At 41.8% G+C, this 23,612-nt stretch overlaps 2 protein-coding genes across 4 annotated transcripts; one reads left to right on the forward strand and one right to left on the reverse strand.

The window, feature by feature from the left end:
* Positions 1 to 741: 741 nt before the first annotated feature.
* Positions 742 to 8,683, reverse strand: cbx6a (chromobox homolog 6a). Its single transcript, XM_072384672.1, has 5 exons — positions 8,472 to 8,683; positions 7,473 to 7,516; positions 7,215 to 7,280; positions 6,028 to 6,094; positions 742 to 5,491 (listed from the first exon to the last, which is right to left on the reverse strand). Exons 1-5 carry the CDS (start codon positions 8,538 to 8,540, stop codon positions 4,208 to 4,210), a joined length of 1,530 nt encoding a protein of 509 aa, XP_072240773.1. The 5' UTR covers positions 8,541 to 8,683; the 3' UTR covers positions 742 to 4,207.
* A 2,955-nt stretch (positions 8,684 to 11,638) lies between these two features.
* Positions 11,639 to 22,406, forward strand: pla2g6 (phospholipase A2, group VI (cytosolic, calcium-independent)). 3 transcript variants are annotated; one of them, XM_072384673.1, is made up of 19 exons: positions 11,639 to 11,710; positions 12,345 to 12,565; positions 12,916 to 13,125; positions 13,947 to 14,127; positions 14,255 to 14,442; positions 14,722 to 14,818; positions 15,092 to 15,274; positions 15,633 to 15,741; positions 17,102 to 17,218; positions 17,830 to 17,920; positions 18,150 to 18,313; positions 18,401 to 18,551; positions 18,699 to 18,835; positions 19,058 to 19,135; positions 19,699 to 19,853; positions 19,948 to 19,999; positions 20,431 to 20,546; positions 20,771 to 20,844; positions 21,301 to 22,406. In XM_072384673.1, exons 2-19 carry the CDS (start codon positions 12,351 to 12,353, stop codon positions 21,443 to 21,445), a joined length of 2,463 nt encoding a protein of 820 aa, XP_072240774.1. In that variant the 5' UTR covers positions 11,639 to 11,710; positions 12,345 to 12,350; the 3' UTR covers positions 21,446 to 22,406. The 3 variants fall into 3 exon arrangements, with proteins under 3 accessions (XP_072240774.1, XP_072240775.1, XP_072240776.1); XM_072384674.1 differs by lacking the exon at positions 19,058 to 19,135; XM_072384675.1 differs by lacking the exon at positions 17,102 to 17,218.
* Positions 22,407 to 23,612: the final 1,206 nt, after the last annotated feature.

Genomic DNA, 23,612 nt, shown 5'->3' on the forward strand with positions numbered 1-23,612 from the left:
GACACAATGTAACATCCACCACAGTCAGAGGCGCAAACTCCAGTTTAATAAGGCTTCGGTGCACCGTCCAATAGCCCGATTCTAAATTAATCTCCAGAGGTGACTGATCTTGCATGCACAAACAGAGTCTGTGGCGATTACTTCATAAATGTAATGTGGGCTCAAGCCCCTTTACCATTCAACAATTGCAAGTGATTAATATTACCTTAATCTTAAGGCAAGCTTTAAAGCCTAAGTGTCAGCTTCAAAGACTGATTTAAACACACACGAAGACACACAGATGTAGGCCAATCGTGTCAAACTGTGATGACTATTTCAGCTCGATCTGGGTCACGAGCCGAGTGGTTCCCTTGCATTTAATACAGAGATCTATGAGATATAGTGAAAAGAGACGACGTGCAGAATAGACCATCCCCATCTTTCTATGCAATCAGCCGAAATAACAGATAAGATAAGATGAAAATGGTGGAAAATGAGGCTGTTTGCGCGATTAATCTAAATGTCAAAACACAGAGATGACCTAAATGTCTCTTCAAACCTCTCAATCCCTCTGAAAACACAGGACGCTGCAGCACTAAAGCAGTTGAACAGCACCTCTCTGTGGCACATATGAGAAAAATCAGCTTCCACTGTAAATAGCTTAGGTCATTTAGGTGATCATCATCTGATTTCAGATGTTAATTCTGCCTCAACGCTTACGCTCAAACAGTGAAGGAGTGAAACAAAAATCAGACGAGATCTTTTTAAAGTGCTTTTAATTAAAAGCCTTGTACAAGAAACACAGAAAACAACAGTAACATGACACTGAATACATAATCTGTACAGCAAGAGTTTGCAAAACATGCTTCAGAAGTTCAGATACATTACAATGTCATCATTATCCTCCGCCTCCATATCATTACCATCAATGCACATAATTCATATTAGCATAAAACAAGACAAAACTGCAGTCTTGACACAGAAAATAAAAAAAAATAAAAAAGAAAGAAGTTTTCTTTCTGATAAAACCCATACTGGATTATTTGAAAAAAATAAAATAAAATGAAAAAAAACGACATTCAAATGAACAGCAACACATCAACATCATTATGCATATTTCAAAAAAGTATTAAAAGTACAGTACAAACTGGGAAAAAAAATGCTTAAAAACAAACAATTTATAATTAATTGAGCATCTTTATTCATACATTACACATGGATCCTTCCTTTAATCCGATAAGTGCCTAAGATTTCTAGCACTTTGCAATTACAACACATACATGTAGAACAATTTAAATGGGAAAAAAATGAGTAAAAATCAAATAATCGAGCCCTATTTGGTTGAAAGACAGGCCACTAAAACTGAGTTGTGCTACCCCATGTAAGAAAGAGAATGAAGAAAAAGAATTGCTCAGCAGCCTAATATCTTACACATCTACCAGCTGCTAGTGTCATTTACCACCACCTAAAGATATTAAAGACACAGCACATGAATGAAATCTATTCCAAATTACAATATATCCATTTGGAGAAGAAGATGATTCCATGGTTCACCGAGTTTTAACTTAATCAAGTAAGGATTTAAGAACCGTCATTTTTAGAGAATACCTTCATTTATATTTGAGCTTCAGAAGCTGTCATTTTGTTCTTCATATAATGGATGCTTCATTTTGGAATAAATCCTTCCATGTTTAACCTACTAAGAGTATTGAAACAGCATTGAGGACAACCAGAACATGACAGGGGAGGAGGCGATGTCGTCCCGCTGTGTGAAAGACGGAGACCGAGCCGCTCAACACGTTCGGAAAAGCAGACAACAGAAGCTGCGTGAAGCTAGAATAACAGGATCTTTAAAGTCATGACTAATGAAGCACTATCTTATCTGTCCTGTGTGATAAAAAAAAGACAAGGGGTGCACGGAGCAGCTATAAGGCAACGCATGCGGAGGGATTAGAACACATCCAGAGAAAGGGGTCAAGGTCTGGGAAGGTCTGGAAAGGGCAGGCAGCACCAGAAAAAAAAAAAGAAAAAAAATACTCCTCATATGCTTTAAGCTCAAAAGAAAAGAAAAGTCCTGGATGGAAATGAGACAACCTGCAGGCAACGTGCTTGGGAAAAGATCATCATCAAGAATTCGAAAGCAATTGATCAAATCCTCCGAGATCAAAGCTCAATTCTAACCAACCAGCTACCTGATGCCATCTGACTAATTCCACCGAAAAGGGCAACTGCATCAACTTTTCCACTCAGAAAACATGTGATATGCATTTTTACCCTCATCTCTTTTTTGCCTTATAAAACAGGTAAAAATGGTGAGGAAACCTAATAAAGGTCATCAGTCTCACGAGATCTGACAAGAGAATCTATATTGAGGTGATTTCAAATGAGAGAAGCCAGCAGCAAAGAGAGGATGTTACGCATGTTTGCCACTGGCATAGCAATGTGTTCCTGGGTCTAATTTCCTCATCATTCCCCTGTATGCGTTCAGTCTGAAGTAAGGAGATTACCGGGTTGCTCAGAGACCTCTGCCGAACAGATGGGGGCAAAGCAGGAGTCCCAAACGAAGGTGTTCTGGAGCTCTCTCGCTATTATTTCCCCTTCATGAGGACAAAAGACAGAAAAGATTAAAAAAAACAAAACAAAACTAACAAAACTTTGTTCTACAAAGAGATACCATAGAGAAAAAACAGCTCATTTCCTTTCATTTCCTGTCTCACCCCAACACAAGTGACCAGTAACCTCTTAAAATGGATCTGAAGGTTTGGATCTTCGTACAGAAGAAACTAGCCCTATGGGTAGCAAGAAGACACCGTGAACCATGCTACACACACAACTTCTATCGACACAAGTACTGGATAACATACGAATAACAACAGTTACTGGAGCTAAGAAACACCGACTGAGAAATGAAAAGAAACAAAGTGCTAAAAGCCGTTTGTTTTACCAGCCGAAATGTAATGTATGGTAGAAAAAAAACAAAAAAGCAACTTTCTCCATCGATTCTTACAGGTCAAACCTGCTTGCGTTCATCTTCCAAAGAGCCGAAACAATGGCCAATTAGACCTCCGGCTCAACAAACTAAAGTTTTTGGCTTAATTATGTCGGGGGCTCCTGGACTTTCTAGACCTTGACAAGTTGGGAGTTTACATGTCGTAATTCTGGCACATCTTTCCAGACAGCTGTAGACATGACAGAGTTTATGTTTATGCATTTAGCAGATGCTTTTATCCAAAGCGACTTACAGGTAGGCATATAGGGTAAGGGGGTCTTGCCTAAGGACCCCTACTGGAAGTAGTACCTTTCATGGAGGGGATTCAGGTCTCCCACATGGAAGGTGCCAATCATACCACTACACTATCCAGTCCCAGAGTTGAAGAAGGTGGTGATTTGGGAGAAATCAAGGCAAGTAAGGAAAGACTGCAAGAGTAGCAATAACTTAAAATCTATTGTTTTTGTAGGTTTTGCAGCTTTCAAAGTTGTGCGTGCATATAAATACCTACTCACACTGTACGTATATGCATGTGCGTTACAGAGAGCATTTCAAGGCCTTAAATTATCGATGAACTACACTGAACAGTATGCTTTCAAGTGCATTGCGTTTACCTTGCTGCGTTGATGCCATATCCGAGAGTTTCCACTGTCTTAAGTGCAAAAACACATCTACTTATTTAACACGGACAAGCTGGACTTCAGAGGCCACTAGGCGTCGGGAAACTGACATAACGCCAACAACACAGCTGAGTATGCGTCTAAATTGCAAAGTTTAAAAAAAACAAAAAAAACCACGTTTTTAATTAAACCTACAGCATGTGTGCTGATGGAAGTTTAAAGCCCACACACCAGATGAGTGAGGGCTGTACTGTTAGACAACTCCTATTGCACCAACTAGGCAAGTGTGCATCAAGTGAAACGGAATCTGCTTCCAAGAGTCGATGCAGTGCAAGTGGACAAAATATGGCAATTTAAAATGACAAGAGGGGCGTATTAGCTGCCCCTTTTTGAATTTATATATCTCTTTCTAAAAAAAATATGCTCTTCTTTTTCTTTTTTTTTTTTTTACTATTCAATGGCTGGGCGGTGTTGAGTACATAAATTTCATTAAGTGTTTCACAAATATGGACAAACCCCTGTAGGGTAACGTAGGAGAGGGCTGAAGTGGCAACACTGGCATATTTGTTTTGTTTTAAATTTATCCTCAATGGCAATCAACTTCATAATATGCGATATCTTATGGCTTCGTTAGCGGGGAGTCCTCGGAGGTGGGGACAGGAAGCGGGGAGGAGGCGCTTTCGGGGCTAGCAGAGGGCGAGGCGGGGTCGGATGCAGGGGAGGGGAACTCTTTTATGGTGACAGTGACCAGGTTGGTAGTCACGTCTGTGACCACCACATCCTTGCAGCTTGGCGCCATTTCAGGATGCCAGTCAGGGTCTCCTTCGGCAGGCACTCGTTGGGGTTCAGCCGGGGCAGCTGCTTGATCCCCTGGAGCGACAGGGGGAGGCGTGGTGGGCAACTGACGTTTAGCTTTGCGTTGCCTGGGATTTTTCCTGCCTTCCTCTAAGGGCAGTGAATGGTCCAGGGCACCGTCCTCTTCATCCTCTAACGAGGAGGAGGGGGAGGAAGGCAGGAAGGGAGATGCTGACGCCACAGCGTTTGCGTCGGTGGACTTGGCAGGAGCAGATGAATTTGAGCTTTGACCCTTTTGGGTTTCTCTTAGAGGTTTACTGGACTTTGAATCCTTGCTGGGAGGAGATGCTGCAGCGGAAGGCTGAGACTGTGTGGCTGTGGAATCGGTGGGAGATTTACCTTCAGAACCACTGGAGTTGGAGGGGGAAGGAGAAGGAGGTGACTGGTACTGAGAGGAGGTGCTGTGGCTGTCCCTGGCCCCAGTACCGGAGCATGACCCTGGATGGGAGTGAAAAGGCACAGGGCCTCCACACTGCAGCCCAAATGGCTTCCCATACATCGGGAACCCCAACATTTTCAGAGGAGGCTGGAAAGGTCTGTAAGGGGCCCCTTCCTTCTTACCAATGATGCGATTGCGAGAAGGGATGTTCTGACGTCCTGCTGTAGAATTCCGACTGCCTGCAGATGAGCCACCCCTACCTGGCTTGTCAATTACCTTCAGGTTGAGGATAATCCGACCCCTCTTGACTTCCCGGGGTTTGACCCTGCGGTTGAGGATGCGGACGGTCTCAGAGAACGGGGAGACGTGCATGCGGGAGGGGAAGCCACCTGAGCTGGAAAAGGTGGGCGCCATGGGGTCTGAGCGAGGCAGAGGGCGCCTGGACATTCGGTGGCAACGGTGAATGTCTTTTTTCAACTTGTGGGTGGCCGCAAGAGAGTTGAGTTTCGGGGAAGGTGCCACAGTGGAAGAGGAGGACAGCGATGGTAACTGATGACTTGAGGCAGATGAGGAAGGAGCTGCTTGCCTGGAAGTGGACGAAGAGGATCGTGATGTGTTCTGGCGGCTGCTTGAGGCTTGGCTGCTAGTCTCTCCTTTCTGACCACGAGCCTGACGGAAACAACAAATACAATCATTCTATTATTTGCATTCAGTGATATCAATTATCCCCCAAAAAAAAGACTTAGCGGCTTAAAATATAGGGAGGTTGAAGTTTTAAGGCAAATCAACATTATCTAACTGCACTGTGATTCTTAAGACCAACTAAAAACAAGAATGGCTGCGTTAAAAAGAAATGAGGACAGCACAAATGCTTTTCTGCATAATTCTTTCTTTGTGTATCAAACAGCAGGACCCAGATGGATGTCTGGTGTAAGAACAAGAATTAAAACGGACTTCAAGAGGCAAGATGGCCTGCCCACAAACAGAAAGTTCCACGTCTCTGTAAGGTGCTGCAGCTTGAACAGAGATGCACAAATCGATCCAAGATAGGCTAAATTCACTGAATGGAACATAAAAAGGAGTTTCTTTAACAGCTGCACAAAGTCTAACGCTGTAAACTTCGAACAAGCCTCAGATTTCATGAGATACAATTTCACATTCAGCAGCTGGAACAAACACAAAAGCACAAAATGACAACAGTGTACCTTCATCACAAAGTTTTTGGGTTTTGGTCCCCGTTTCTTTGGCCCATGCATCTCCCTGTCTCGTTCCCTTGAAAAGAAAAAAGAAAAGGGTGAAAAAAAAAAAGAAAGAAAAAGACCGTTAAAATCAGGCAGCAACGACAAAAACTAAAGAGACACCAAGAAAAGAACACGACAATGAGAATAAACAGAACGAAACAAGAGATGACAGCCATGAAAGTTGCAGGGATGTGAAAGTAGAGCATGCAGGCACAGAGAGCTCGTGAAGCCACACTCTCATGTCCATTTTTGTTTCCCTTTGATGTGTCATTTTAGTTTTTTTTGTTTCCTGCAAACATCTCTGTGAGATGCACAAGATCTTTCAAGTGGCCTGGCAAGAGACAAAAAGAAATTCAGCTCAGGATGCACGATGCTGCATAGCTAACAGCCCGTGGCGGAAAGTGCGATTTTCTTTACAGTCAATGGCTGAGGCAACAGAATCGAAGCCTGTGACTCAGAGCAACTGAACAATCCAATATAGAAAGCTGCTGGTGTGCTCTGGGACTCACAGATCTGACTGTTTAAAGAGGCATGTTAGCTGTTCGGCTAAATGGACAACACTGCAAACCCTCCACACATCATACTGAAGAAACAACAGACTGTGTTCAGTCAGAGGCTTCTGCAGCCTGGCAACAATAATAACGGGTACAAGAGGTCGCTCCTGTCCACAGTAAAAACCTTATACATGGATGCAATAAGCCAGGAGAGGCTGCAAAAATTAATGTAACATTTGCTTCTCTATGAAAACAACACTGCTGTCATTTTGTTTTTTCTTCTTTGGCTTTGCTTCAAACCGATGGAGTACAATCCAAGCAAAAACACTAAAAACTGTGTGTCCAAATATTTATGAAGCTGACTGTATGACAAAAAGCTAAGCAAAGACTAACGGCAAAAGCAAACACAGCATACAGGCTTTAAAATGGTTAAGATTAGAGTCAAAGACTTTAACCTGTGTTCAGCAATAGTATAATAATAGTATAATAGCAATAATCCGCTTTGCTTTAAACCAGATTGGCGGGGTGCATCGAGCACATTCTGATGTTTATTGGATTATTCGTAATGTTGACTTTCACAAAGACAGAAAAAATAAAAAAATAAATACACAAAAAAAACAAGGTGCATATCTAACCCAACGTGACAGATTTACTCACTTTTGCTCAAAGCCCAATATCAGCCTGTCATCCAGAATATTCTCCTCTGGCTCCCAAGTGCTGTGCCTTCACAAGGTCGGAACAATGTGGGGGAAAAAACAAAACAAAAAAAGTCACAATTAATGACAAATATTTCACAGAAAGGGAGATATGATGCACACTTTTAGCTGGCTGCGAACACATTAATAACAGTGCAACTAAAGCACACATAAATAAATAAAAAAGTCTTATTTTAAAATTCTTTGGATTGGCACTTACTTCATTGCCCACCCTTTCCATTTGACCAGGTATTCAACTCTTCCCTGCAAGAGAAAGAAGTGTGGATGAATAATCAATAACAGGTCATGTATGAGAGCACACATTTTCTTTTTTAAAGTACCTAAAAATGGAGCACATTTCAAGTTTTTTTTAACTTTTCAGTCACATGTGACTGGGATGCTACACTCTTCTCACTTGGATATGAGCTCATTCAGGTTCTGTTCAGACTAAATATGGTAAATCTCACAAGCGATCATACATTTTCTCTTTCCAGATCAATGTTTACAACACTGGTTCCAAGTTTTTCTGACAATTTTCCTGGACTGCCAACATTATAAAGGAAATGGTGCAGCTGTGAACTTGTGGCTGACAAATCATAAGTAACTTGGAGGCCTGGTGAGCCATTTGATTAGGAATACACACCAGTCACTTCGAATGGTAACCTAGATTCAACTGCAGGGTCTTCTCCATGATATAAACCTTCTTGCACTGCTGAAAACTTCAAGAATGTTTTTCATGAGTGCAAAACTAATGTTCTGGCAACCATCTTTTACACACTGCAGATTAACTCACCAGCCTCAGAAAGCCTTTAATGTGGGCGCTACACTAACACAGGCTGTAAACTGCAGATTATGACTACATAGCCTCTGCTACCATTAGCTGGCAAGGAAATCAAGCCCCTCCATTTCACAGCACAGCCCTCACATCCAGTGGGATGGGCTGCCTCGTTCTTTTGCATCTAGCCCTTTCTTTGTGTCCTTGTCTTTTATTGCCCTGCCACTGTCTGAATCTAGAAGCTATTATTTATAGCCTTGCTAGTTAGCTTCTAGCTAACAGTGGCTAGCAAAGTATAGGCATCCGCCAGCCACAAGGCCTCCATAGCATCGCATAGGCGCAATAAGACAGCCCCTGAGCCTATGGACGGGAGCAGTGCCGCGCCGCGGTCTCAGCGGCCAACATCTGCAAGCAGTCACAGCACGCGGGGTGGTAGCGGCTCACCTTACGAACGCGGCGTTTCAGGATGGCTTCCGCGGCGAAAATGCGATCTTCCACCGCTGAGGGCTCCATGTTTCATGCCCGAGCTAAGCTCCCTGTCTCTGTTTGTCTCTCTCCGGTCGGCAAGCTCCGCTCTCTGCTTGAATTGACCACAGCCAAACAGAGTGAGAGGTAGCAGACGCACATGCAAACACACTCTACACAAGCGTTTGGCATGCCAAAAGGGTCATTTTTCTCCAACTTCGCCCGCCCCTCGAAAACGCCACCTGGCGTCTAGTAAACAGCCATTACAAGCGTCAGCAGAGGTGTGCCTTTAACTAGGCGCTCACACCAAAAGCGACAAAAATCGCCAGTGATCGCTCACAAAAGCGATTTGAGCAACCAAAGCATCCATTGAAAATAAATGTCAGCTGGCTGCAAGATGCTTTTGGTGTGAGTGGTAAGGCCAAGTGACGCTTTTATACCTGGTGGCGTTTGATTGTAGATGAGTGGTTGCAATTGAAGTATGAGTAGAGTGTGAAATGGCTGCAGTCAAGTGCAACTAGATCACAACAACGGCAGACCTCATGATCTCATAAATATTGGTTAGAGCATCGCTTTGATCAGAACACTTTCTTTTGGCATCACTTTGTCTCTACCAACAACAGCAACCTAATCGGAGGCTAGATATGAATAAAAAAGGTCTGGGTTGGTTTAGTACTTATATACATTTAATGCCACTGCTTTTTCAGAACTGCCTCTCTCAAACATCCAGTCTTGAAAAGACGTTCAAAATGGTTTTATGAAGTTCCAGCAAACAAAGAGATGCTCTACAGTTTCAACCTCTGTCTGTCAATGTTAAATCTTTTCTGCAGAATTTATAAGTATCATTTGTCATTTTAGGAGCTGACACTGACCCGCCTGCTCTCAAAGCTAACAGTCATTTGAACCTTACATCTTGTGAACATAAAAAGTCTTTAAGACAGGTAAACGACACACTGATAAACATTAGGTGGCCCCAATAGAAGCACTTAATAGATGTAAAATAGTGTTTTAAACTGAAGATGGATTGGGTGAAATATGACCCTCTTGGCATTCCATACTCGGCAGGGGCAGCGGTGCGGCGAATCTGCTATATGTCACGTGGGCTTTTGGTCGCCCTGGCAACAGTGAGGAAACCGAAGAGGATGCAAAGAGAAACTCCTTCAGCTCCTAGATGACATGTCTCGCCGTGATAACATCACCCTGAGACAAAAACTCAGTGTGATCTAATTAAATTCACCAAGTTTTCATTGTTAGTAACACCAAGAAGGTTGTCAAAAATGTGCAGTCTGATGTGTACCAGCAGCAGTGCACATTCAGAACAAAGTTTTACAGACAAACTCACGTCTCAGTTTCCTAAATGTTTGATAGGACAGTAGATTGTTTTGTAAGGCTAAAGATTACACTTACATTTCATGGAAAACCTAATGATCAGTAAGTACAGGAAAAGCATATTAGATATTAAGAGTTTACCCACCAAGCAAGGATGACAAGCAACAATAGTTGTATGGTATTGTGTCAATCTGCTTTGTTAAGTTATTAAGAATGGTTCTTATAGAATTACTGACCTTCTTTGGGCCATTAGTCCTCACTGGGACCGCCTTGTCCCAAGGAGTCAAAAGGTCAATTATACAATGCTCTAGTCAATGTGAATGCTCCGCTTGTTCTGAAAACCAAATTTTGAACGCCTGAAATTCAGGACACAAACTCTACAGATATTTAGACGATTAAAAATAGTTATATTTAATTTTTGAGCGTTTTTGAGGAAAACTTCACTTTCATGTAAACTGTAATGATTTGCTGTACGTTGGTACAGATAATGACACAGAACTGTAAAAAAGATAAAATAGAATAAAAACAAAGCTATTTGAGTTTAAATTACTTGACTGTCAGGATGGTAAATGACCAAGTTCAGGTTATTAAATCCTAACAGCTATAGTGATGAAAGCACTTTTCAACTATGTCACCATTAGCGTAAACAGATTCAGGCTTTTTAGTACCAGTAAAGCAAAGTCTAAAAAAAGTTTGGTCACCGCTTGAAAAAGATAAAGCTGTTTGCAGACTATTACATACAGGGCAAACATGGTGGGAAGAGATAAATCTGAGCCGTTGCCAGTTACTCAATACAAGTAACATGATATGTTTTGTAAGTCTGATATATTGGTTCGATAACAATGAAAAAACTTAATCTAATGTGAATATTTTTGGACCACCTCAAATCCAAACACTAAATCATGCACACTAAACCAGATAGAGAATGTAACATTCAAATATATGCTATAGTTAGCCAAATCAAATAATCGTAAAACATTACAGTAATGGACAATGACTGCAGACATTCTTTGTGCGAATTATAAAAAAGATGTTGTTTTGATTGTGTAAGATTGTATTGCTGCTACATGTGGTTTTGATTATTGCTGACATGGAGAACTTTCCCCTTTATAACACACGGAGCAGTTACTCAAAAGTTCATCTTTCATTCTGGATAGAAATATGAACTCTGAATAATGTAGAATAAAAACAAACTGCACTCCTTCTTTTGCTTGATTTTTTTTTTCATGTCACGTTTTAAGGATGAAATGAAAATGTTGTCAAGAAATCCTTGACAATATAACTAAGAATTACACATTTTTGTCAAACATAGCCTTCACTTACAGTAAGCGAAGTAAAATGGAGAAATAGAATTGCTACTTTTACAAAATGAGCATTTGAGTCATAATTCAGTTATTATTTCACAATGTTTGACTTTTAGGGTAATTACCATATAGTAGAGCTGATTAGTGTTTAAAGTTACCACCACAGCTATTGTGTTTGCTCCTCTTAGATGGTCCTGTTCCTGAGGAAAATTAAATCAAATGAATAAATCAAATATTTAAATTTCACTTACCAAATTAAATGTTTTTTTCTTTTCCATTTTTCTCTCTGGATACTCAAAGAAAGTCAGTGGGAATATTTTTCAACATGTAGGCTAAGATTTATATAAGAGAGTCGTTCATTAGTTTGTCAAATGTCACTTATCTTCTGATGGGACTTTCCACTCTGAAGAAAACCCGAGCATCTTGATTTATCATGTTCCACTCTTTTTGCCAGCACGTACACAGTACTTGTGCTCTGATTGGACACTCACGCGTCAATCAAGATTTTCAGCAAGGTTGGTTGCGGGAGCGGCTGTTGATGTAGCTGTCAGAAGTCAGGCGGTCACGGTGGAGAGCAGCTAACAGGTAATCTCACTGGGTTTATAGCAATTAATGCGATTAACTCCGGTTTGCAGATACCCGACTGTAATATGTTTTCCTCCAAAAGCATATTACAGCCAGAAGGTCAGAAATTTAATGTACAGAGGTGTTTGAGTCTAAGCGCTATGAACTGTTTTTAGCGTTGGTGTCCTGTCATTCTGGATGAATTGAAACTCGTAACATGAATGCAGCCTCTTATTCATCATTTAAACGGGAACCAGCCTCCTTAATGGTCAGTTTTCATAGCAAGAAGAAGGTCATGGAGCAAGAGCGGACGTAGTTGATAGCTAACCTTAGCCCAGCTAATTAAAACACTTTTACAACGTTGATAATTATGGTTTGCAAGTGCAGGTCGAAACTCAATTAGCCTTCTAATAAACACTGTATGCCGTCATAAAATGTAATATCTGAGATATTTCACTTGTTGCTTTTCTAGAGGGATGACATCTTGTCCTGGGGATGAAATAAATTATTCATTAATGTTGGCAACAATCGCCTTGGCTGTGGTAGTGCAAAGTGAGCTACCAGAAAGGGGCGGAGCTTACTCCATGCACTGTCACGCGAAGTTCAGACGCTACGTTTAGATTGTTTCAGTTATCCCCCATCTCTGTTTTCTCAGGTGACAATGCAGTTTCTGGGTCGGCTGCTGGACACAGTTTCCTCTGTGTCAACCCTCTTCACAAACCCTTACCGGGTCAGAGATGTGCCGCTGTCCGACTATGGAGGAGGAGGCAAGGAGCTGTTGAAAGAAGATGGACGCATGCTCCTGTACAAGAATACACAGTGTCAGTCATGGGACTGTCTGCTTATGTGCCCTGAGACACCAACTGTGGTGCTGAGGTCAGTATGGATCGCATCATGTGATGTTTGTGTTGTATGAACAGTGATCTGATCTTTGATAGTCTCTGAGTCTCTGAAGAATTGTTTAAGATTCTTTCAAAATGTCCGATTGAAATATCTGACGTGTGGCTCTTTGACCACTTTCACCACGTCCATATGCCTATTTTCCTCAAGGCAACACAAATTCCATGACGCTGGAGAAAAATGATTCGTTACTCTCGTTTTTCCTAAATATCCTAATCTACCATTTCAACAAGTGCTATCATATAGCCAAAGGCCAGAATTCAAATTCTCCTCATACAGTTCATCTGCAGTTTGACTCCAGTTTGTAACAGCTGAACCGTCTGCAGGTTGTTCCAGGTGGTGTCAGAGGAGGATGCCATGAACTGGTTCCCTCAGTACGCCCTCAAACTTCGACCCTTCTACGAGATACTTCCTCTAAAGGCTGAGACGGCGCAGACAATCGTGGACTGCATCCGCAGCCACCCGGACTGGAGCTCGGCCCACATCGCTGTGGAAACGGGCCTCAGAGAGTGTCTCAAACACAACTACGTTCAAAGGTAAGATGGGAGGTGTTGATTTTTTTCCTCTGGACTGCTCCAGTGCATTTGAATCTGCAAGTTATTTATTTTGATTGGTCTATTATTCAGGTACATTTCAAACAATGCCACTTCTCTCTCTTCAAAATGACCTCTTTGAATGTGTGATACTATAGTAATAAACCTAGACTTGTCATTATAGTGCGATGATATTCTGGCAGAGAGCAGGTTGACTTCTTGATTATTTCATTATCACACAGCCAAATGAAGAAAAAGTTATGATGCACAAACGCCTTCAACAGAGAAACGATTGGTAAACAGTCAGTATGGGAGTGCCAGCCAGATGCATGCAGTGCTGTTAATAATTTAGAGCTCATTTATATAAGCAGGGCTTCAAAACACTCAACAGTCATTTTGAAGCTTTTAGGTCATTAGCTACAATTTAGCTGTTAGCCATTCTTCAGATTCCCTGATTTAGATTAAATGTATTTGTTCTCGAGTCTGTTGGTTTTCAGTGGAATGTTATATGAGGAGCCATCTTGAAAAAAAAAAGCTTAGTGTTCCTGTGAAGTGTCAGATTGGAATGGCTGGAATGTTTTGATGGGACGCACCGAAATGAGATTTTAAAGCTTGCTACTTTTTGACAACACAAGCCAATCAAACAACAAGAGCTTGATAAAGCCAGCTTTCATAATCTGCTGACAGGATTAGAACTTTACGACTGCTAAGAAAGTGGGGAAAGGACTTCAGGACCAGTCCTATGCTTGAGAAAAAAATGTCCAAAGCATGCAATACCACCTGTACAGTCTGTACAGTCTGCTGTAACATCTTTCCGCCTCTAGTCAGATAAATGCTCGCGATGCATCAGGTCAGACGCCACTGCACCTGGCGTGTGAGCGCGGCGACTTGGCCTGTGTCAAGGAGCTGTTGGAGGAAAGCCAGGCCCGCACCGACATCAAAAATCATAATGGAGAAACGCCCATGCACTATGCCGCCAAGCAGGATACTCCTGTCATCGTTCAGGTAAGACTGAGGCCGGAGTGTTGCATGAAAAAGTTGAATGTGTCACCGTCCATTAGATCTCATGTTAACGTGATCCTCACTCTCTGCTTCCTGCTGTTGTTCGTCATGCTGCCCGCTCCACATTCAGGTCCTGTGCTCCCGCTTGTGCTCGGGCGTCAATGAGCTGAACAAGAACGGGGAGACGCCGCTCCATGTGGCCTGCCGTTTGGGACGTGTGGAATCTGTGAAAGCCCTCCTGGGGGGCGGGGCCAAGTGTGATGTCATTGGTGGCACAGGCTACCCTGTCCACACTGCCATGAAATATAGTGAGAAAGGGTGAGTTGGAGAAAGACAAAGACTTACAGAATGTTTTTTTTTTTGATTCAGCTGAAACTGTATTTTTCCAATGATACAAGAGATTGGTTTCCCTGGTTCCCCCTCTGACATCCTGTTATATCTCCACCTGTAGATGAATGAAATGAAACACAAAGCTCTTAACTTGTAAAGCCAGTAGGGTTCAAAGAAGCAGTAGAGGAGTGAGGAATGATAAATGATAAGTCATGTGCTTTGGTGAATAGAAAATTCTTATTATTGTTTTATGTCTTTGTCTGTCAGCTGTGTGGAGGAGATCCTCAAAGCAGACCCTGGCCAGCTTCAAGCTGAAGACTGTGTGTATGGAGGGACGCCTCTGCACTGGACCAAAACCGCTGAGGTAACAAATACTACAACATGTGTTTTCAAATGACACATTTATATTGTGGCTGTAAAAATCTGGAAAAATGCACGTGTTTAAACACCAATAGATGTTTCTTTGTGACCCTCTAATCCTGGATAGATATATGACACAGTGCCATGTCAGTGGTGGTTGCCTGTTGCTGGTGTAGCTGTGGGTGTTCAGTTCTCTCACACCAAGACATCAGTGTCAGACTGATGAGAAGGGCCAGGTACTAACTTATTGTCTGCTGTTTTGGTCTCTCTCTGTCAGATGTGTCGTATGCTGCTGGAGCAGGGCTGTCAAGTGAACTACCTCAGTAAGACGGGAGAGAGCGCCCTGCACATTTTGACCAAGAAGGGACGCTTTGAGGCTGCCATGGTGTTGCTCACCCACGGGGCGAATGCCAACCTCAAGGGTCAGGATGGAAACACAGCTCTGCATCTAGCCATGAAGGTTTGTGCAAGACGATTAGTTTTTCTGATCTCTCGGGGTAAAAACGGAAACGTCTTACTGAAAATCCTGATGTGAAATGGAAATGTTATGGAATTCCACTTCCACAACTGGTGGGCTGCTATCACCAATTTATTTAAGTGCTTGCAAGACAGTGTCAGCAAGAAGGGGGAAACACTAAGAGATTACTGAAGGTTTTAATTCCTGGCACTTTAGAGTTAGGAGAAAGGATGATCTGTGCAGATCTGCCTTTTTTCACTGAATAAATTAACGTGACTGAAGACGTTTGAGAAAATATTTTTGGACCTGAATATGTATCTCACTAAACAAGAAGCACTTTTTTTGTGACTATGCTCATTAGATGGACCACATAGATCTGATCAAAGCTCTGATTGTGTTTGGGGCTGATGTTGAGATCCACAATGACCTGGGAGAAACTCCAGGACTCATCGCTGCACGCACCAGCAAAGGTAAGCAAGAGCCCAGAACCCTTAAACTGCTCGGCGATGACAATGTCTAACGCCAGGAAGTATAAAAGGACTGAATTGGTTATAAAATGAATGTTAACCACTTAAAGTCTGGGTTTGGACTGTGATAACTAACAATGAAACAAGAACGTAATGTGCCTGGCTTAACAATAAACGTGTGATCTTAATGGAGTAGAATGGATGTATTGCTCAAAAGCATGTGCTGCACAGCAGATGGAGGAGATCTGCATGGAAATAGGTGTGTAAAAAGTTATTTTTGACAATGATAATAATAATAAATCACTTAAAGACATGCTCACGACAGGTTCTCGCTACATGAAATGAGATAATGACTTTTTTTTTTTTTTTGGGAGGTCTCTCAGAGGCTCTTTTACCCCTCCTCAATGTACAGTAATTGCTTCTCAACAGTAGAGGGCAGTGCTAAAAAATGAATGGCATTACAAAATATTCCATTCTTTGAAGCCAAAAGTCAGCGTGGTGTTTTCATTACCCCATCACTTCAGAAATCAACAACTTTGTACAGTGTGTCAGTGATTAAACCCGAGTGCACATAATGAAACATATATTTATCATTCCGACAACTCGGCATATATGATCAAGCTGGAGATTGAATTCACTTGTATTCAGATTTGCCTGTGACTGTGTTATAGATAGATGTTATTTACAGTTAAGTATGCTGATAAATATGAAATGAGCCTTAAAGATCAATTGTGTAGACTGCAGTGACATAAACTGCCCATTGAACTGCAGGTTGAAACCAGCTGAAAACCTCCCACCTCATTCTTCCTTTCAAAACCTAAAGGAAAAATCCCCATGGCCATGAAACTTCCATCCTCTGGGCTGCCCTAAAACAAGGCAGTCAAATGTGGAGACTGAGAGGGAGGGTCCTTTGTGCATTCAGACATACAGTAAATCACAAAAAATAAAAAAAAGACCTAAAACCTCAGAACATAGTTGTGAATATCGTATAACATTGCTGCCTGTAAATCCCCCTGAGAATTACTCGCTGCAGCCTGTATAAGCCGGTATATCTTAGATTTCTCATAGAAGATTCAGGCATACTCCTGAATTTGAGTGATTGTTGATTTATAAACATTTTTTGAGTAACACATGAAGAGTTTTTTCCTATAAAAACCGGTGCAGAAAATGTTGGTAAATTGAGTTTGTTGTTTTTTCACTTTTGAATAGCATGATAATTGCTAACAGCTGGCTTGTCCTCTTGCTTCCTCTCTGTCTTCTGTGTGTCTCTCCATCTTAATCCGTCTCCTCTCTGTGCGGCTTGTGCCCCTCGTGCATGCCTAACACGTTTGCTTGTGTGTGTTTTTTTGTGTTAACACAAAAGGTCCTAATAGAAAGATACTGCTGGACATGCTGTGTAGTGTAGGAGTCCAGCGTTGCCTTCCTCCCTCCCCTGGCAGTCCTCCTCCCATCTCCTACAAGACCAAGCCTCAAGGCATAGGTAACACCATCATCCCGCAGCTCCACCTCCCCCTCACTGTCTGACTTTGTCTTCTGCTTAGGTATCATCTTTACTGGGAAGTTTTTTTTGTTTTTACACTTCTAACTTAATGAGATTGTCCCTTTTTTTTTTATATGGTTATTATGTATTTACTGAACATCTTAGACTCCACCGCAACCTAGATTTTCCACTGATATAAAATTGTCGTAAATCAATTTAAACGGTACCTTTTTGTGGTGTTGTGTTTGATGTTTATATTTCAAACACATTAGTGTTCTTTCAGATAAAATGCAGCATGAAAAAATGTTGCTCTGTTTTGATCATGAGTGCATCTTGTAGTGCAAAGTGTTATTTTTACGATAACATTTTAGCGCTGGCTGAAATAAAAATGAGTGCAGAGTTGCTGCACTCCCAGACTTTTCTCATAAATGGTATACTGAGACAGACATCGCTTCTGTGCACATTCCTTTTCCAAACAGTTAAACCATGCTCAGAGACCCTTTTGTCAAGCCCAGAAATACCCAGCGTCCTCTTCCCCTCTCTATCCTTTTTGCATGGATTTTATGCCATGTGTTTGTTTTGGATTCATAGCTTTTGTGTTTGGCCTGCAGGGTTTGAGGACATCATGTACATTGGGACTGCCATGGGTGCAATTAACAGAGGAATAACTGAAACCGACGGCCCAAAAATGGAGAAACGGGAGTGAGTATGGGACCGTTATTATGAGGGATTGAGTTCATAAAAAGAATGTTATGTACTTTTGGTATTTGCTGATGAGTGGACTGTCTAAATTTGTAGACGACGGTGGTTCAGTGTTCAAAATTCACTTCTGATGTGATTTAAAAGTGTTTTAAAAAGCATGTTTACTAGAAACATGTCATTGCCGGATGTTAAGCTCTGGTAAGAATTTTCTTTCTCTCCTGTCCTGCAGGATAGACAGACTGTTGTCTCTGGACGGTGGCGGTATTAAAGGCCTGGTGCTGATCCAGATGTTGATTGCTCTAGAGAGAGAAGCAGGCCGACCCACCAGAGAGCTCTTTGACTGGATAGCTGGCACGAGCACAGGGGGCATCCTTGCTCTCGCCATAATCCACGGTCTGTTTTTGTATGCTTATACGCTTCACAGAGTTTACACCGTATAATGTGCCATGGAAACAACAACGGTGTTTCATCTTTGTGCAGGTAAGTCCATGGAGTACTTGCGCTGCTTATACTTTAGGATGAAGGAACAAGTTTTCAAAGGCTCCAGACCCTACGAATCAGCACCACTGGAGGACTTCCTGAAGAAAGAATTTGGAGAAAACACCAAGATGACAGACGTTCGATTCCCCAGGTAACAGTTCACATCAGAATGTGACACAAAGTGTCGCAGAAAAGCAATTCAGTGCCTCAAACGCTTCAAACTGTCTCAGTGTTCAACAGTGAGTTCTTACAAAGTGTTCAGTTTTCTCTTTGCACTCATTTACTTCTCCCTTCACAGAGTGATGGTGACCAGTGTTCTCGCTGACAGACATCCAGGCGAGCTACATATCTTCAGGAACTACGACCCTCCATCTGCACACAGAGAGCCCCCGTATGCCACCACTGCTACCTTCAAGCCTCTTACTGTCCCACAAGGTGCTTTATTATAAACTGTCGAGTCTGTTCGCCCTCTTCATGAGGCAATTGCTACATGAAACCAATGTTTTCATGTCGAAATTAATTCAGGCAAACAAGCCAGATTAGGAGCGGTCCGATTGAACAGAAAAACTGAATACAACTGAGTTTGTATTTCATCACATTTATGAAGAAGCCTCCTTGTGCTGTGTTGTTTGAGTGCCAGCCATGTTGTTGTTGCAGGATGGGAGGATGAGGATGTGTTGATAGTAGGATACACAGAGGAGCCACCCAGAAAGCGTAGGAAGGTGACAGATGAAGGTGTGTGGACATATGTGAAGGGCAGTGTTCCTCATCTCTGGTCCTCAGGGGGCCACGGCCCTCCAGGTTTCCAGGTTTTAGATATTTCTCTGCTTCAACGCACCTATCTCAAATTAATGGCTCATTGATAGGCTTGTGCATAACTTTAGGCCAAGCTTTTGAGGAGAGCCATGTTATTTGTGTTGGAGCAGGGAAACATAAAAACCTGCAGAGGAGGAGGACCGGAAATGAGGAACACTGCCATAAAGGTTTTCTGATGCGTGCTGCAGGCACAGAGTCAGTTTTGGCAGCTGATTGTTAGCTGTCGGTTTACATCTGCAACCCTAAAGTGAGATGATTGAAATGGCAGATTATACTCATTTTCTTTGAATGATGTGATTCCATACTGGTGAAAGAAGAAACATACTTATGGATAATGTTTTGCATTTTAGGCAATAGATTATTAATCTAAGTGTTGAGCACTTAACTTTAACCAAAGTGTTCTGAGGTACAGAGCCTTAGAACCTGCACACAGACTGAGAGTCATGGATTTTTGTCTTACTCGGATCTTTTCTTTATACCAGAGCAACTTGTGTGGAGAGCTGCCCGCTCTAGCGGTGCTGCTCCTACCTACTTTCGACCAATGGGTCGCTTTCTGGATGGAGGGCTGCTGGCCAATAACCCGACACTGGACGCCATGTCAGAAATCCATCAGTACAACAAGGCCTTGAGAGCTGAGGTAAACGAATCCACTGCTGCTAAAGTGTGCATTCACCTATAACCCATTCGATTTGCAAGACTTTCATTTATCATTTTGTTTCTTTCTCTCTCAGGGCCACAACAGGGACATCAAGAAGTTGGGTATAGTTGTCTCTCTTGGTACAGGTAGGTCAATTAAGAGACCAGTTTGCAATACCGAAAGTGTTGTGTATCCATCCTCAGTTGGTATATAAATTTTCATTATATTATTACATGCACATAAAGTATTTGTCATATGTATTGACACATGTAATCTTTCTTAAAACAGGGACTTTGATTTGAAGTATTTTGCAATTTTCCAGACAAGTACAACTGTCACTTTGAAACATTATGCTCCAGTTAGTTGTCCTCGCAACAGTTGTTTGATACAGTATCCCATGACATATGACCATGATGAATTGTAGTTATACTTTTTAAATAATGGGACTAAAGCTATGAATTAGTTTTGATTAGAGAAACGTGCATTTCATCTCATTTCCTTGCGAATAAAAAGCTAGAGTTGAGTGTGTTTGAGTATAATCCCACCAGTTGTAAACATGCTTTCTGTGTGTTTCCAGGTAAACCTCCACAGGAGGTGGTGAGCTCTGTGGATGTCTTCAGGCCATCCAACCCTTTGGAGCTGGCCAAGAGTTTTGTTGGAGCAAAGGAGCTGGGCAAAATGCTGGTGGACTGCGTGAGTGTGTCTTTGTTGTGTTATTGGACTCTAACCATCGGCTTTGCTACTCGGTCAGTCATATCGCACTCTTTTGAATGCCTTTGATGACTGTTTTTTTTTATTGTTTTCACGATAACATATAAACTAAACATTATTTTAGATATATTTCTATTCAAAGTATTTCTATTAAGTATTTCTTTGTCTTTCTGACTCTGATATATCTCTCTTCTCTGACTTCACAGTGCACAGACTCTGATGGCTGTGCTGTGGACAGAGCCAGAGCCTGGTGTGAAATGATCGACACCATCTACCACAGGTCAGCTGTTCATGAACATGCCGGGTCTTTGGTTCGTCCTTCCTTTTGTGTCTGCTCTCTGTTTTATCTCTTTGTCTGATACAGCTTACCCTCATCCTTTTGTTTAGCTTACATCGTTACAAGGCCCCCTTCTGTTTTTCTCTCTCAGTCTCATCTTGTCCCTCCGTTCTGTTTTAACTCCTCAGCTTGTCCACTGAGTGATGCAACATGTAGCGGTTTCTCAGATTTGCTAGACAAAACTTTTAGGTGCACAAAACATGTTTGGTTGGTGTCAGTTTGGTGGATTAGTCTGGGAAATATGCATGGGAATGATAAAGTACATATAGAGGTGATGTAAAAACGTTTTAGTCAAACAACCAGCTAATCATTCAATCATTATTTATTTCTGCTTTATTTAGTTGTTTTGTAAGGACCCTGAAACTTAAGTATCCACTGTGTTACTTGTGTTTTGCACAGACTGAGTCCTCAGCTGTCTCAGGAGGTGATGCTGGATGAGGTGAGCGATGCAGTTCTGGTGGACATGCTGTGGGAAACCCAGATGTACCTGTATGAGAAGAGGGAGATCCTCCAGTCTCTTGCAAAACTATTACTACGCAACTGATAGCACAAGGCATTTAAAAGAGAGGCTGCAGGAAATAAGAGAGGGAGGAAGAGATGCAACTGAGCCACGTGGCTGCCTCAAAACTGCATTATCAGTGTTGGTTTGCTGTTTCTTAAAACAGATGACAGTGAGCAGCATATTTAAACACAGTATGCAGCAGCATTGGAAACTTGGCAGACATTGACAACTGACACAGAAAATGACTGAATTCTGGCTTACCTTTGGAAGGGCGGGTGATGTAGCATCATGTGACCTCATCACTGATCTTTTCACTGCTGTGTTTGTCAGGTGTACAGTTTGTATTTGAACCACTGAAGCACAGTTTGTAGACTCCTTGGTCTGTGCACACAGGAGGGGTGTCAGAAGAAGTAGCATCAAGGGAATCAAACAGAACTATGACAGCGTTGGCTAACTTTCATCCTCCCCAACTCTCCCACTCTTGAGTTACAAAGAAAGTTGCCAGTTTGTTTGGAGGAAACTGTAATCCTCTTCTTCATCCCCTCTTCACATGTCCAAAACAGCAACAAAGCCACTCAAGATGCAGACATTTTCCCTAGGGCCATATGATCAAAGCAACCCTGCATTACCACCAGAAAATCTGTGTTACTCTGTAGTGCAGCTTGGATGATGGACCTGTTCTGCCTTATTTAACTGTACCAACTCCTCTCATCTTCCTGCAGCACATTTTCATACCTTTGTATGTCATTTATACTGACCTTAAACACAATATGTAGCCTCACACCTGACAAATTACACGCACACTTCTAAACATCTTAGTGTACAGTAACTGTTTCCTGTCTCGAGCCTGTATTTACCATGTACTGTTGCAGCTGCAGTGGAAACTTACTTGAAGGACAAAGGGGTATAAGACCTGCTGCGAGCTGCATAACACGAACAACTGCTTGTTTTCTAATTATTATTTTTTTTTGTATTTGAATTAATAACTGACGTGTATACTAGTATGGTAATAAATTATATTACTATTTACAACAGATGTGTGACTGTTTCTTTGTAGCTTAATAAATCTGAATTGAATTCCTTATCTTGATTTAGCAAAGAACGCTGATTAAACCATTAAAAGATTCCTGGTGCAAGTGTGGGCTAAATGAGTCAAATCAAGATTTGGTAGATAAACTGTAAAGAACGAGCAAATAAACAAATCAACATGATAAAGTTAACAGACCCGTATAGTTATTGGTAGCAAAAATATATTCTAAATATCGTAATACGTGTCAGATATATTAATAAATATGTGACGCATAAAGGTCAGACGTGTGGCACCAAGAGCAGATAAAGCATGTGTAAAGCAACAGGTGCTATTTAAAGGGACCAATATGAATAATAACGGTTCGCTGCTGATTAACAATACTGGACACATCCATGAACATGCAGAACTGTTCAAACTTGGTATGTTTGCATTGTTGCTGAATTCTTCCTGCATTACTGGGAAAATAACTTCAACCCACCACTGTTGCAGACCACAAATGGATTTTAGATTTTTTTCAAGTGAACAACAATGGCACGCCCAGCTTATTCAGTGACACAACAGAAAATCTGCGTGCATACAAATTCTGACACGTGCGTGAATATGCTCTTTGAGGTCTTATATGTGACCAAAATGTGTCGGCAGCACGAATTATTCTTAATTTCCTCATACTTCATAAATAAATCAGAGCATTTACAATAATCACTCAAAGACACAAGAGGCTGGAGGTGAAGATCTCTGGACATGGGTGTTTTGTTTGCTGTGCTGTGTCCGGGTAGAAATTAAGAAGTGCTGCCACCTGGATTTCTTTGTTGCATAGAAATCACTGAGTCTAAAATATTGGTAATAGCTAGTCGAACACATCGGCGTGCATAATGAGAGGTGGAATTCTTTTCTGGGGAGCTCGTGCCTCATTGAGAGGCGCTTATCCTCCTTCATACTGCTTGGTGGAGTCAAAGAAGGAGGCTGCCCTGCCGCTTGACCTCCATTCAGGCCTACTCTTTTTTTCTTTCCCATTATTGCAGTTTAAAAGTGGGCTTTAGAGGGCGACATTGTCCCAGTAGCAGTTAGCGCTTTCAGTATTACAGTGTTAGAGTCTTATGCTGCTGTAGCAATTAATCACTCCTTTCAAACTTGTCTCCAGTAGTATCCAGTAGTTTTCCTTACTGTACCCCGGTTACT

The sequence above is a fragment of the Leuresthes tenuis genome, unplaced genomic scaffold (assembly GCF_036924035.1).
Source record: "Leuresthes tenuis unplaced genomic scaffold, fLeuTen1.0.hap1 SCAF_4, whole genome shotgun sequence".
Lineage (NCBI taxonomy): Eukaryota > Metazoa > Chordata > Actinopteri > Atheriniformes > Atherinopsidae > Leuresthes > Leuresthes tenuis.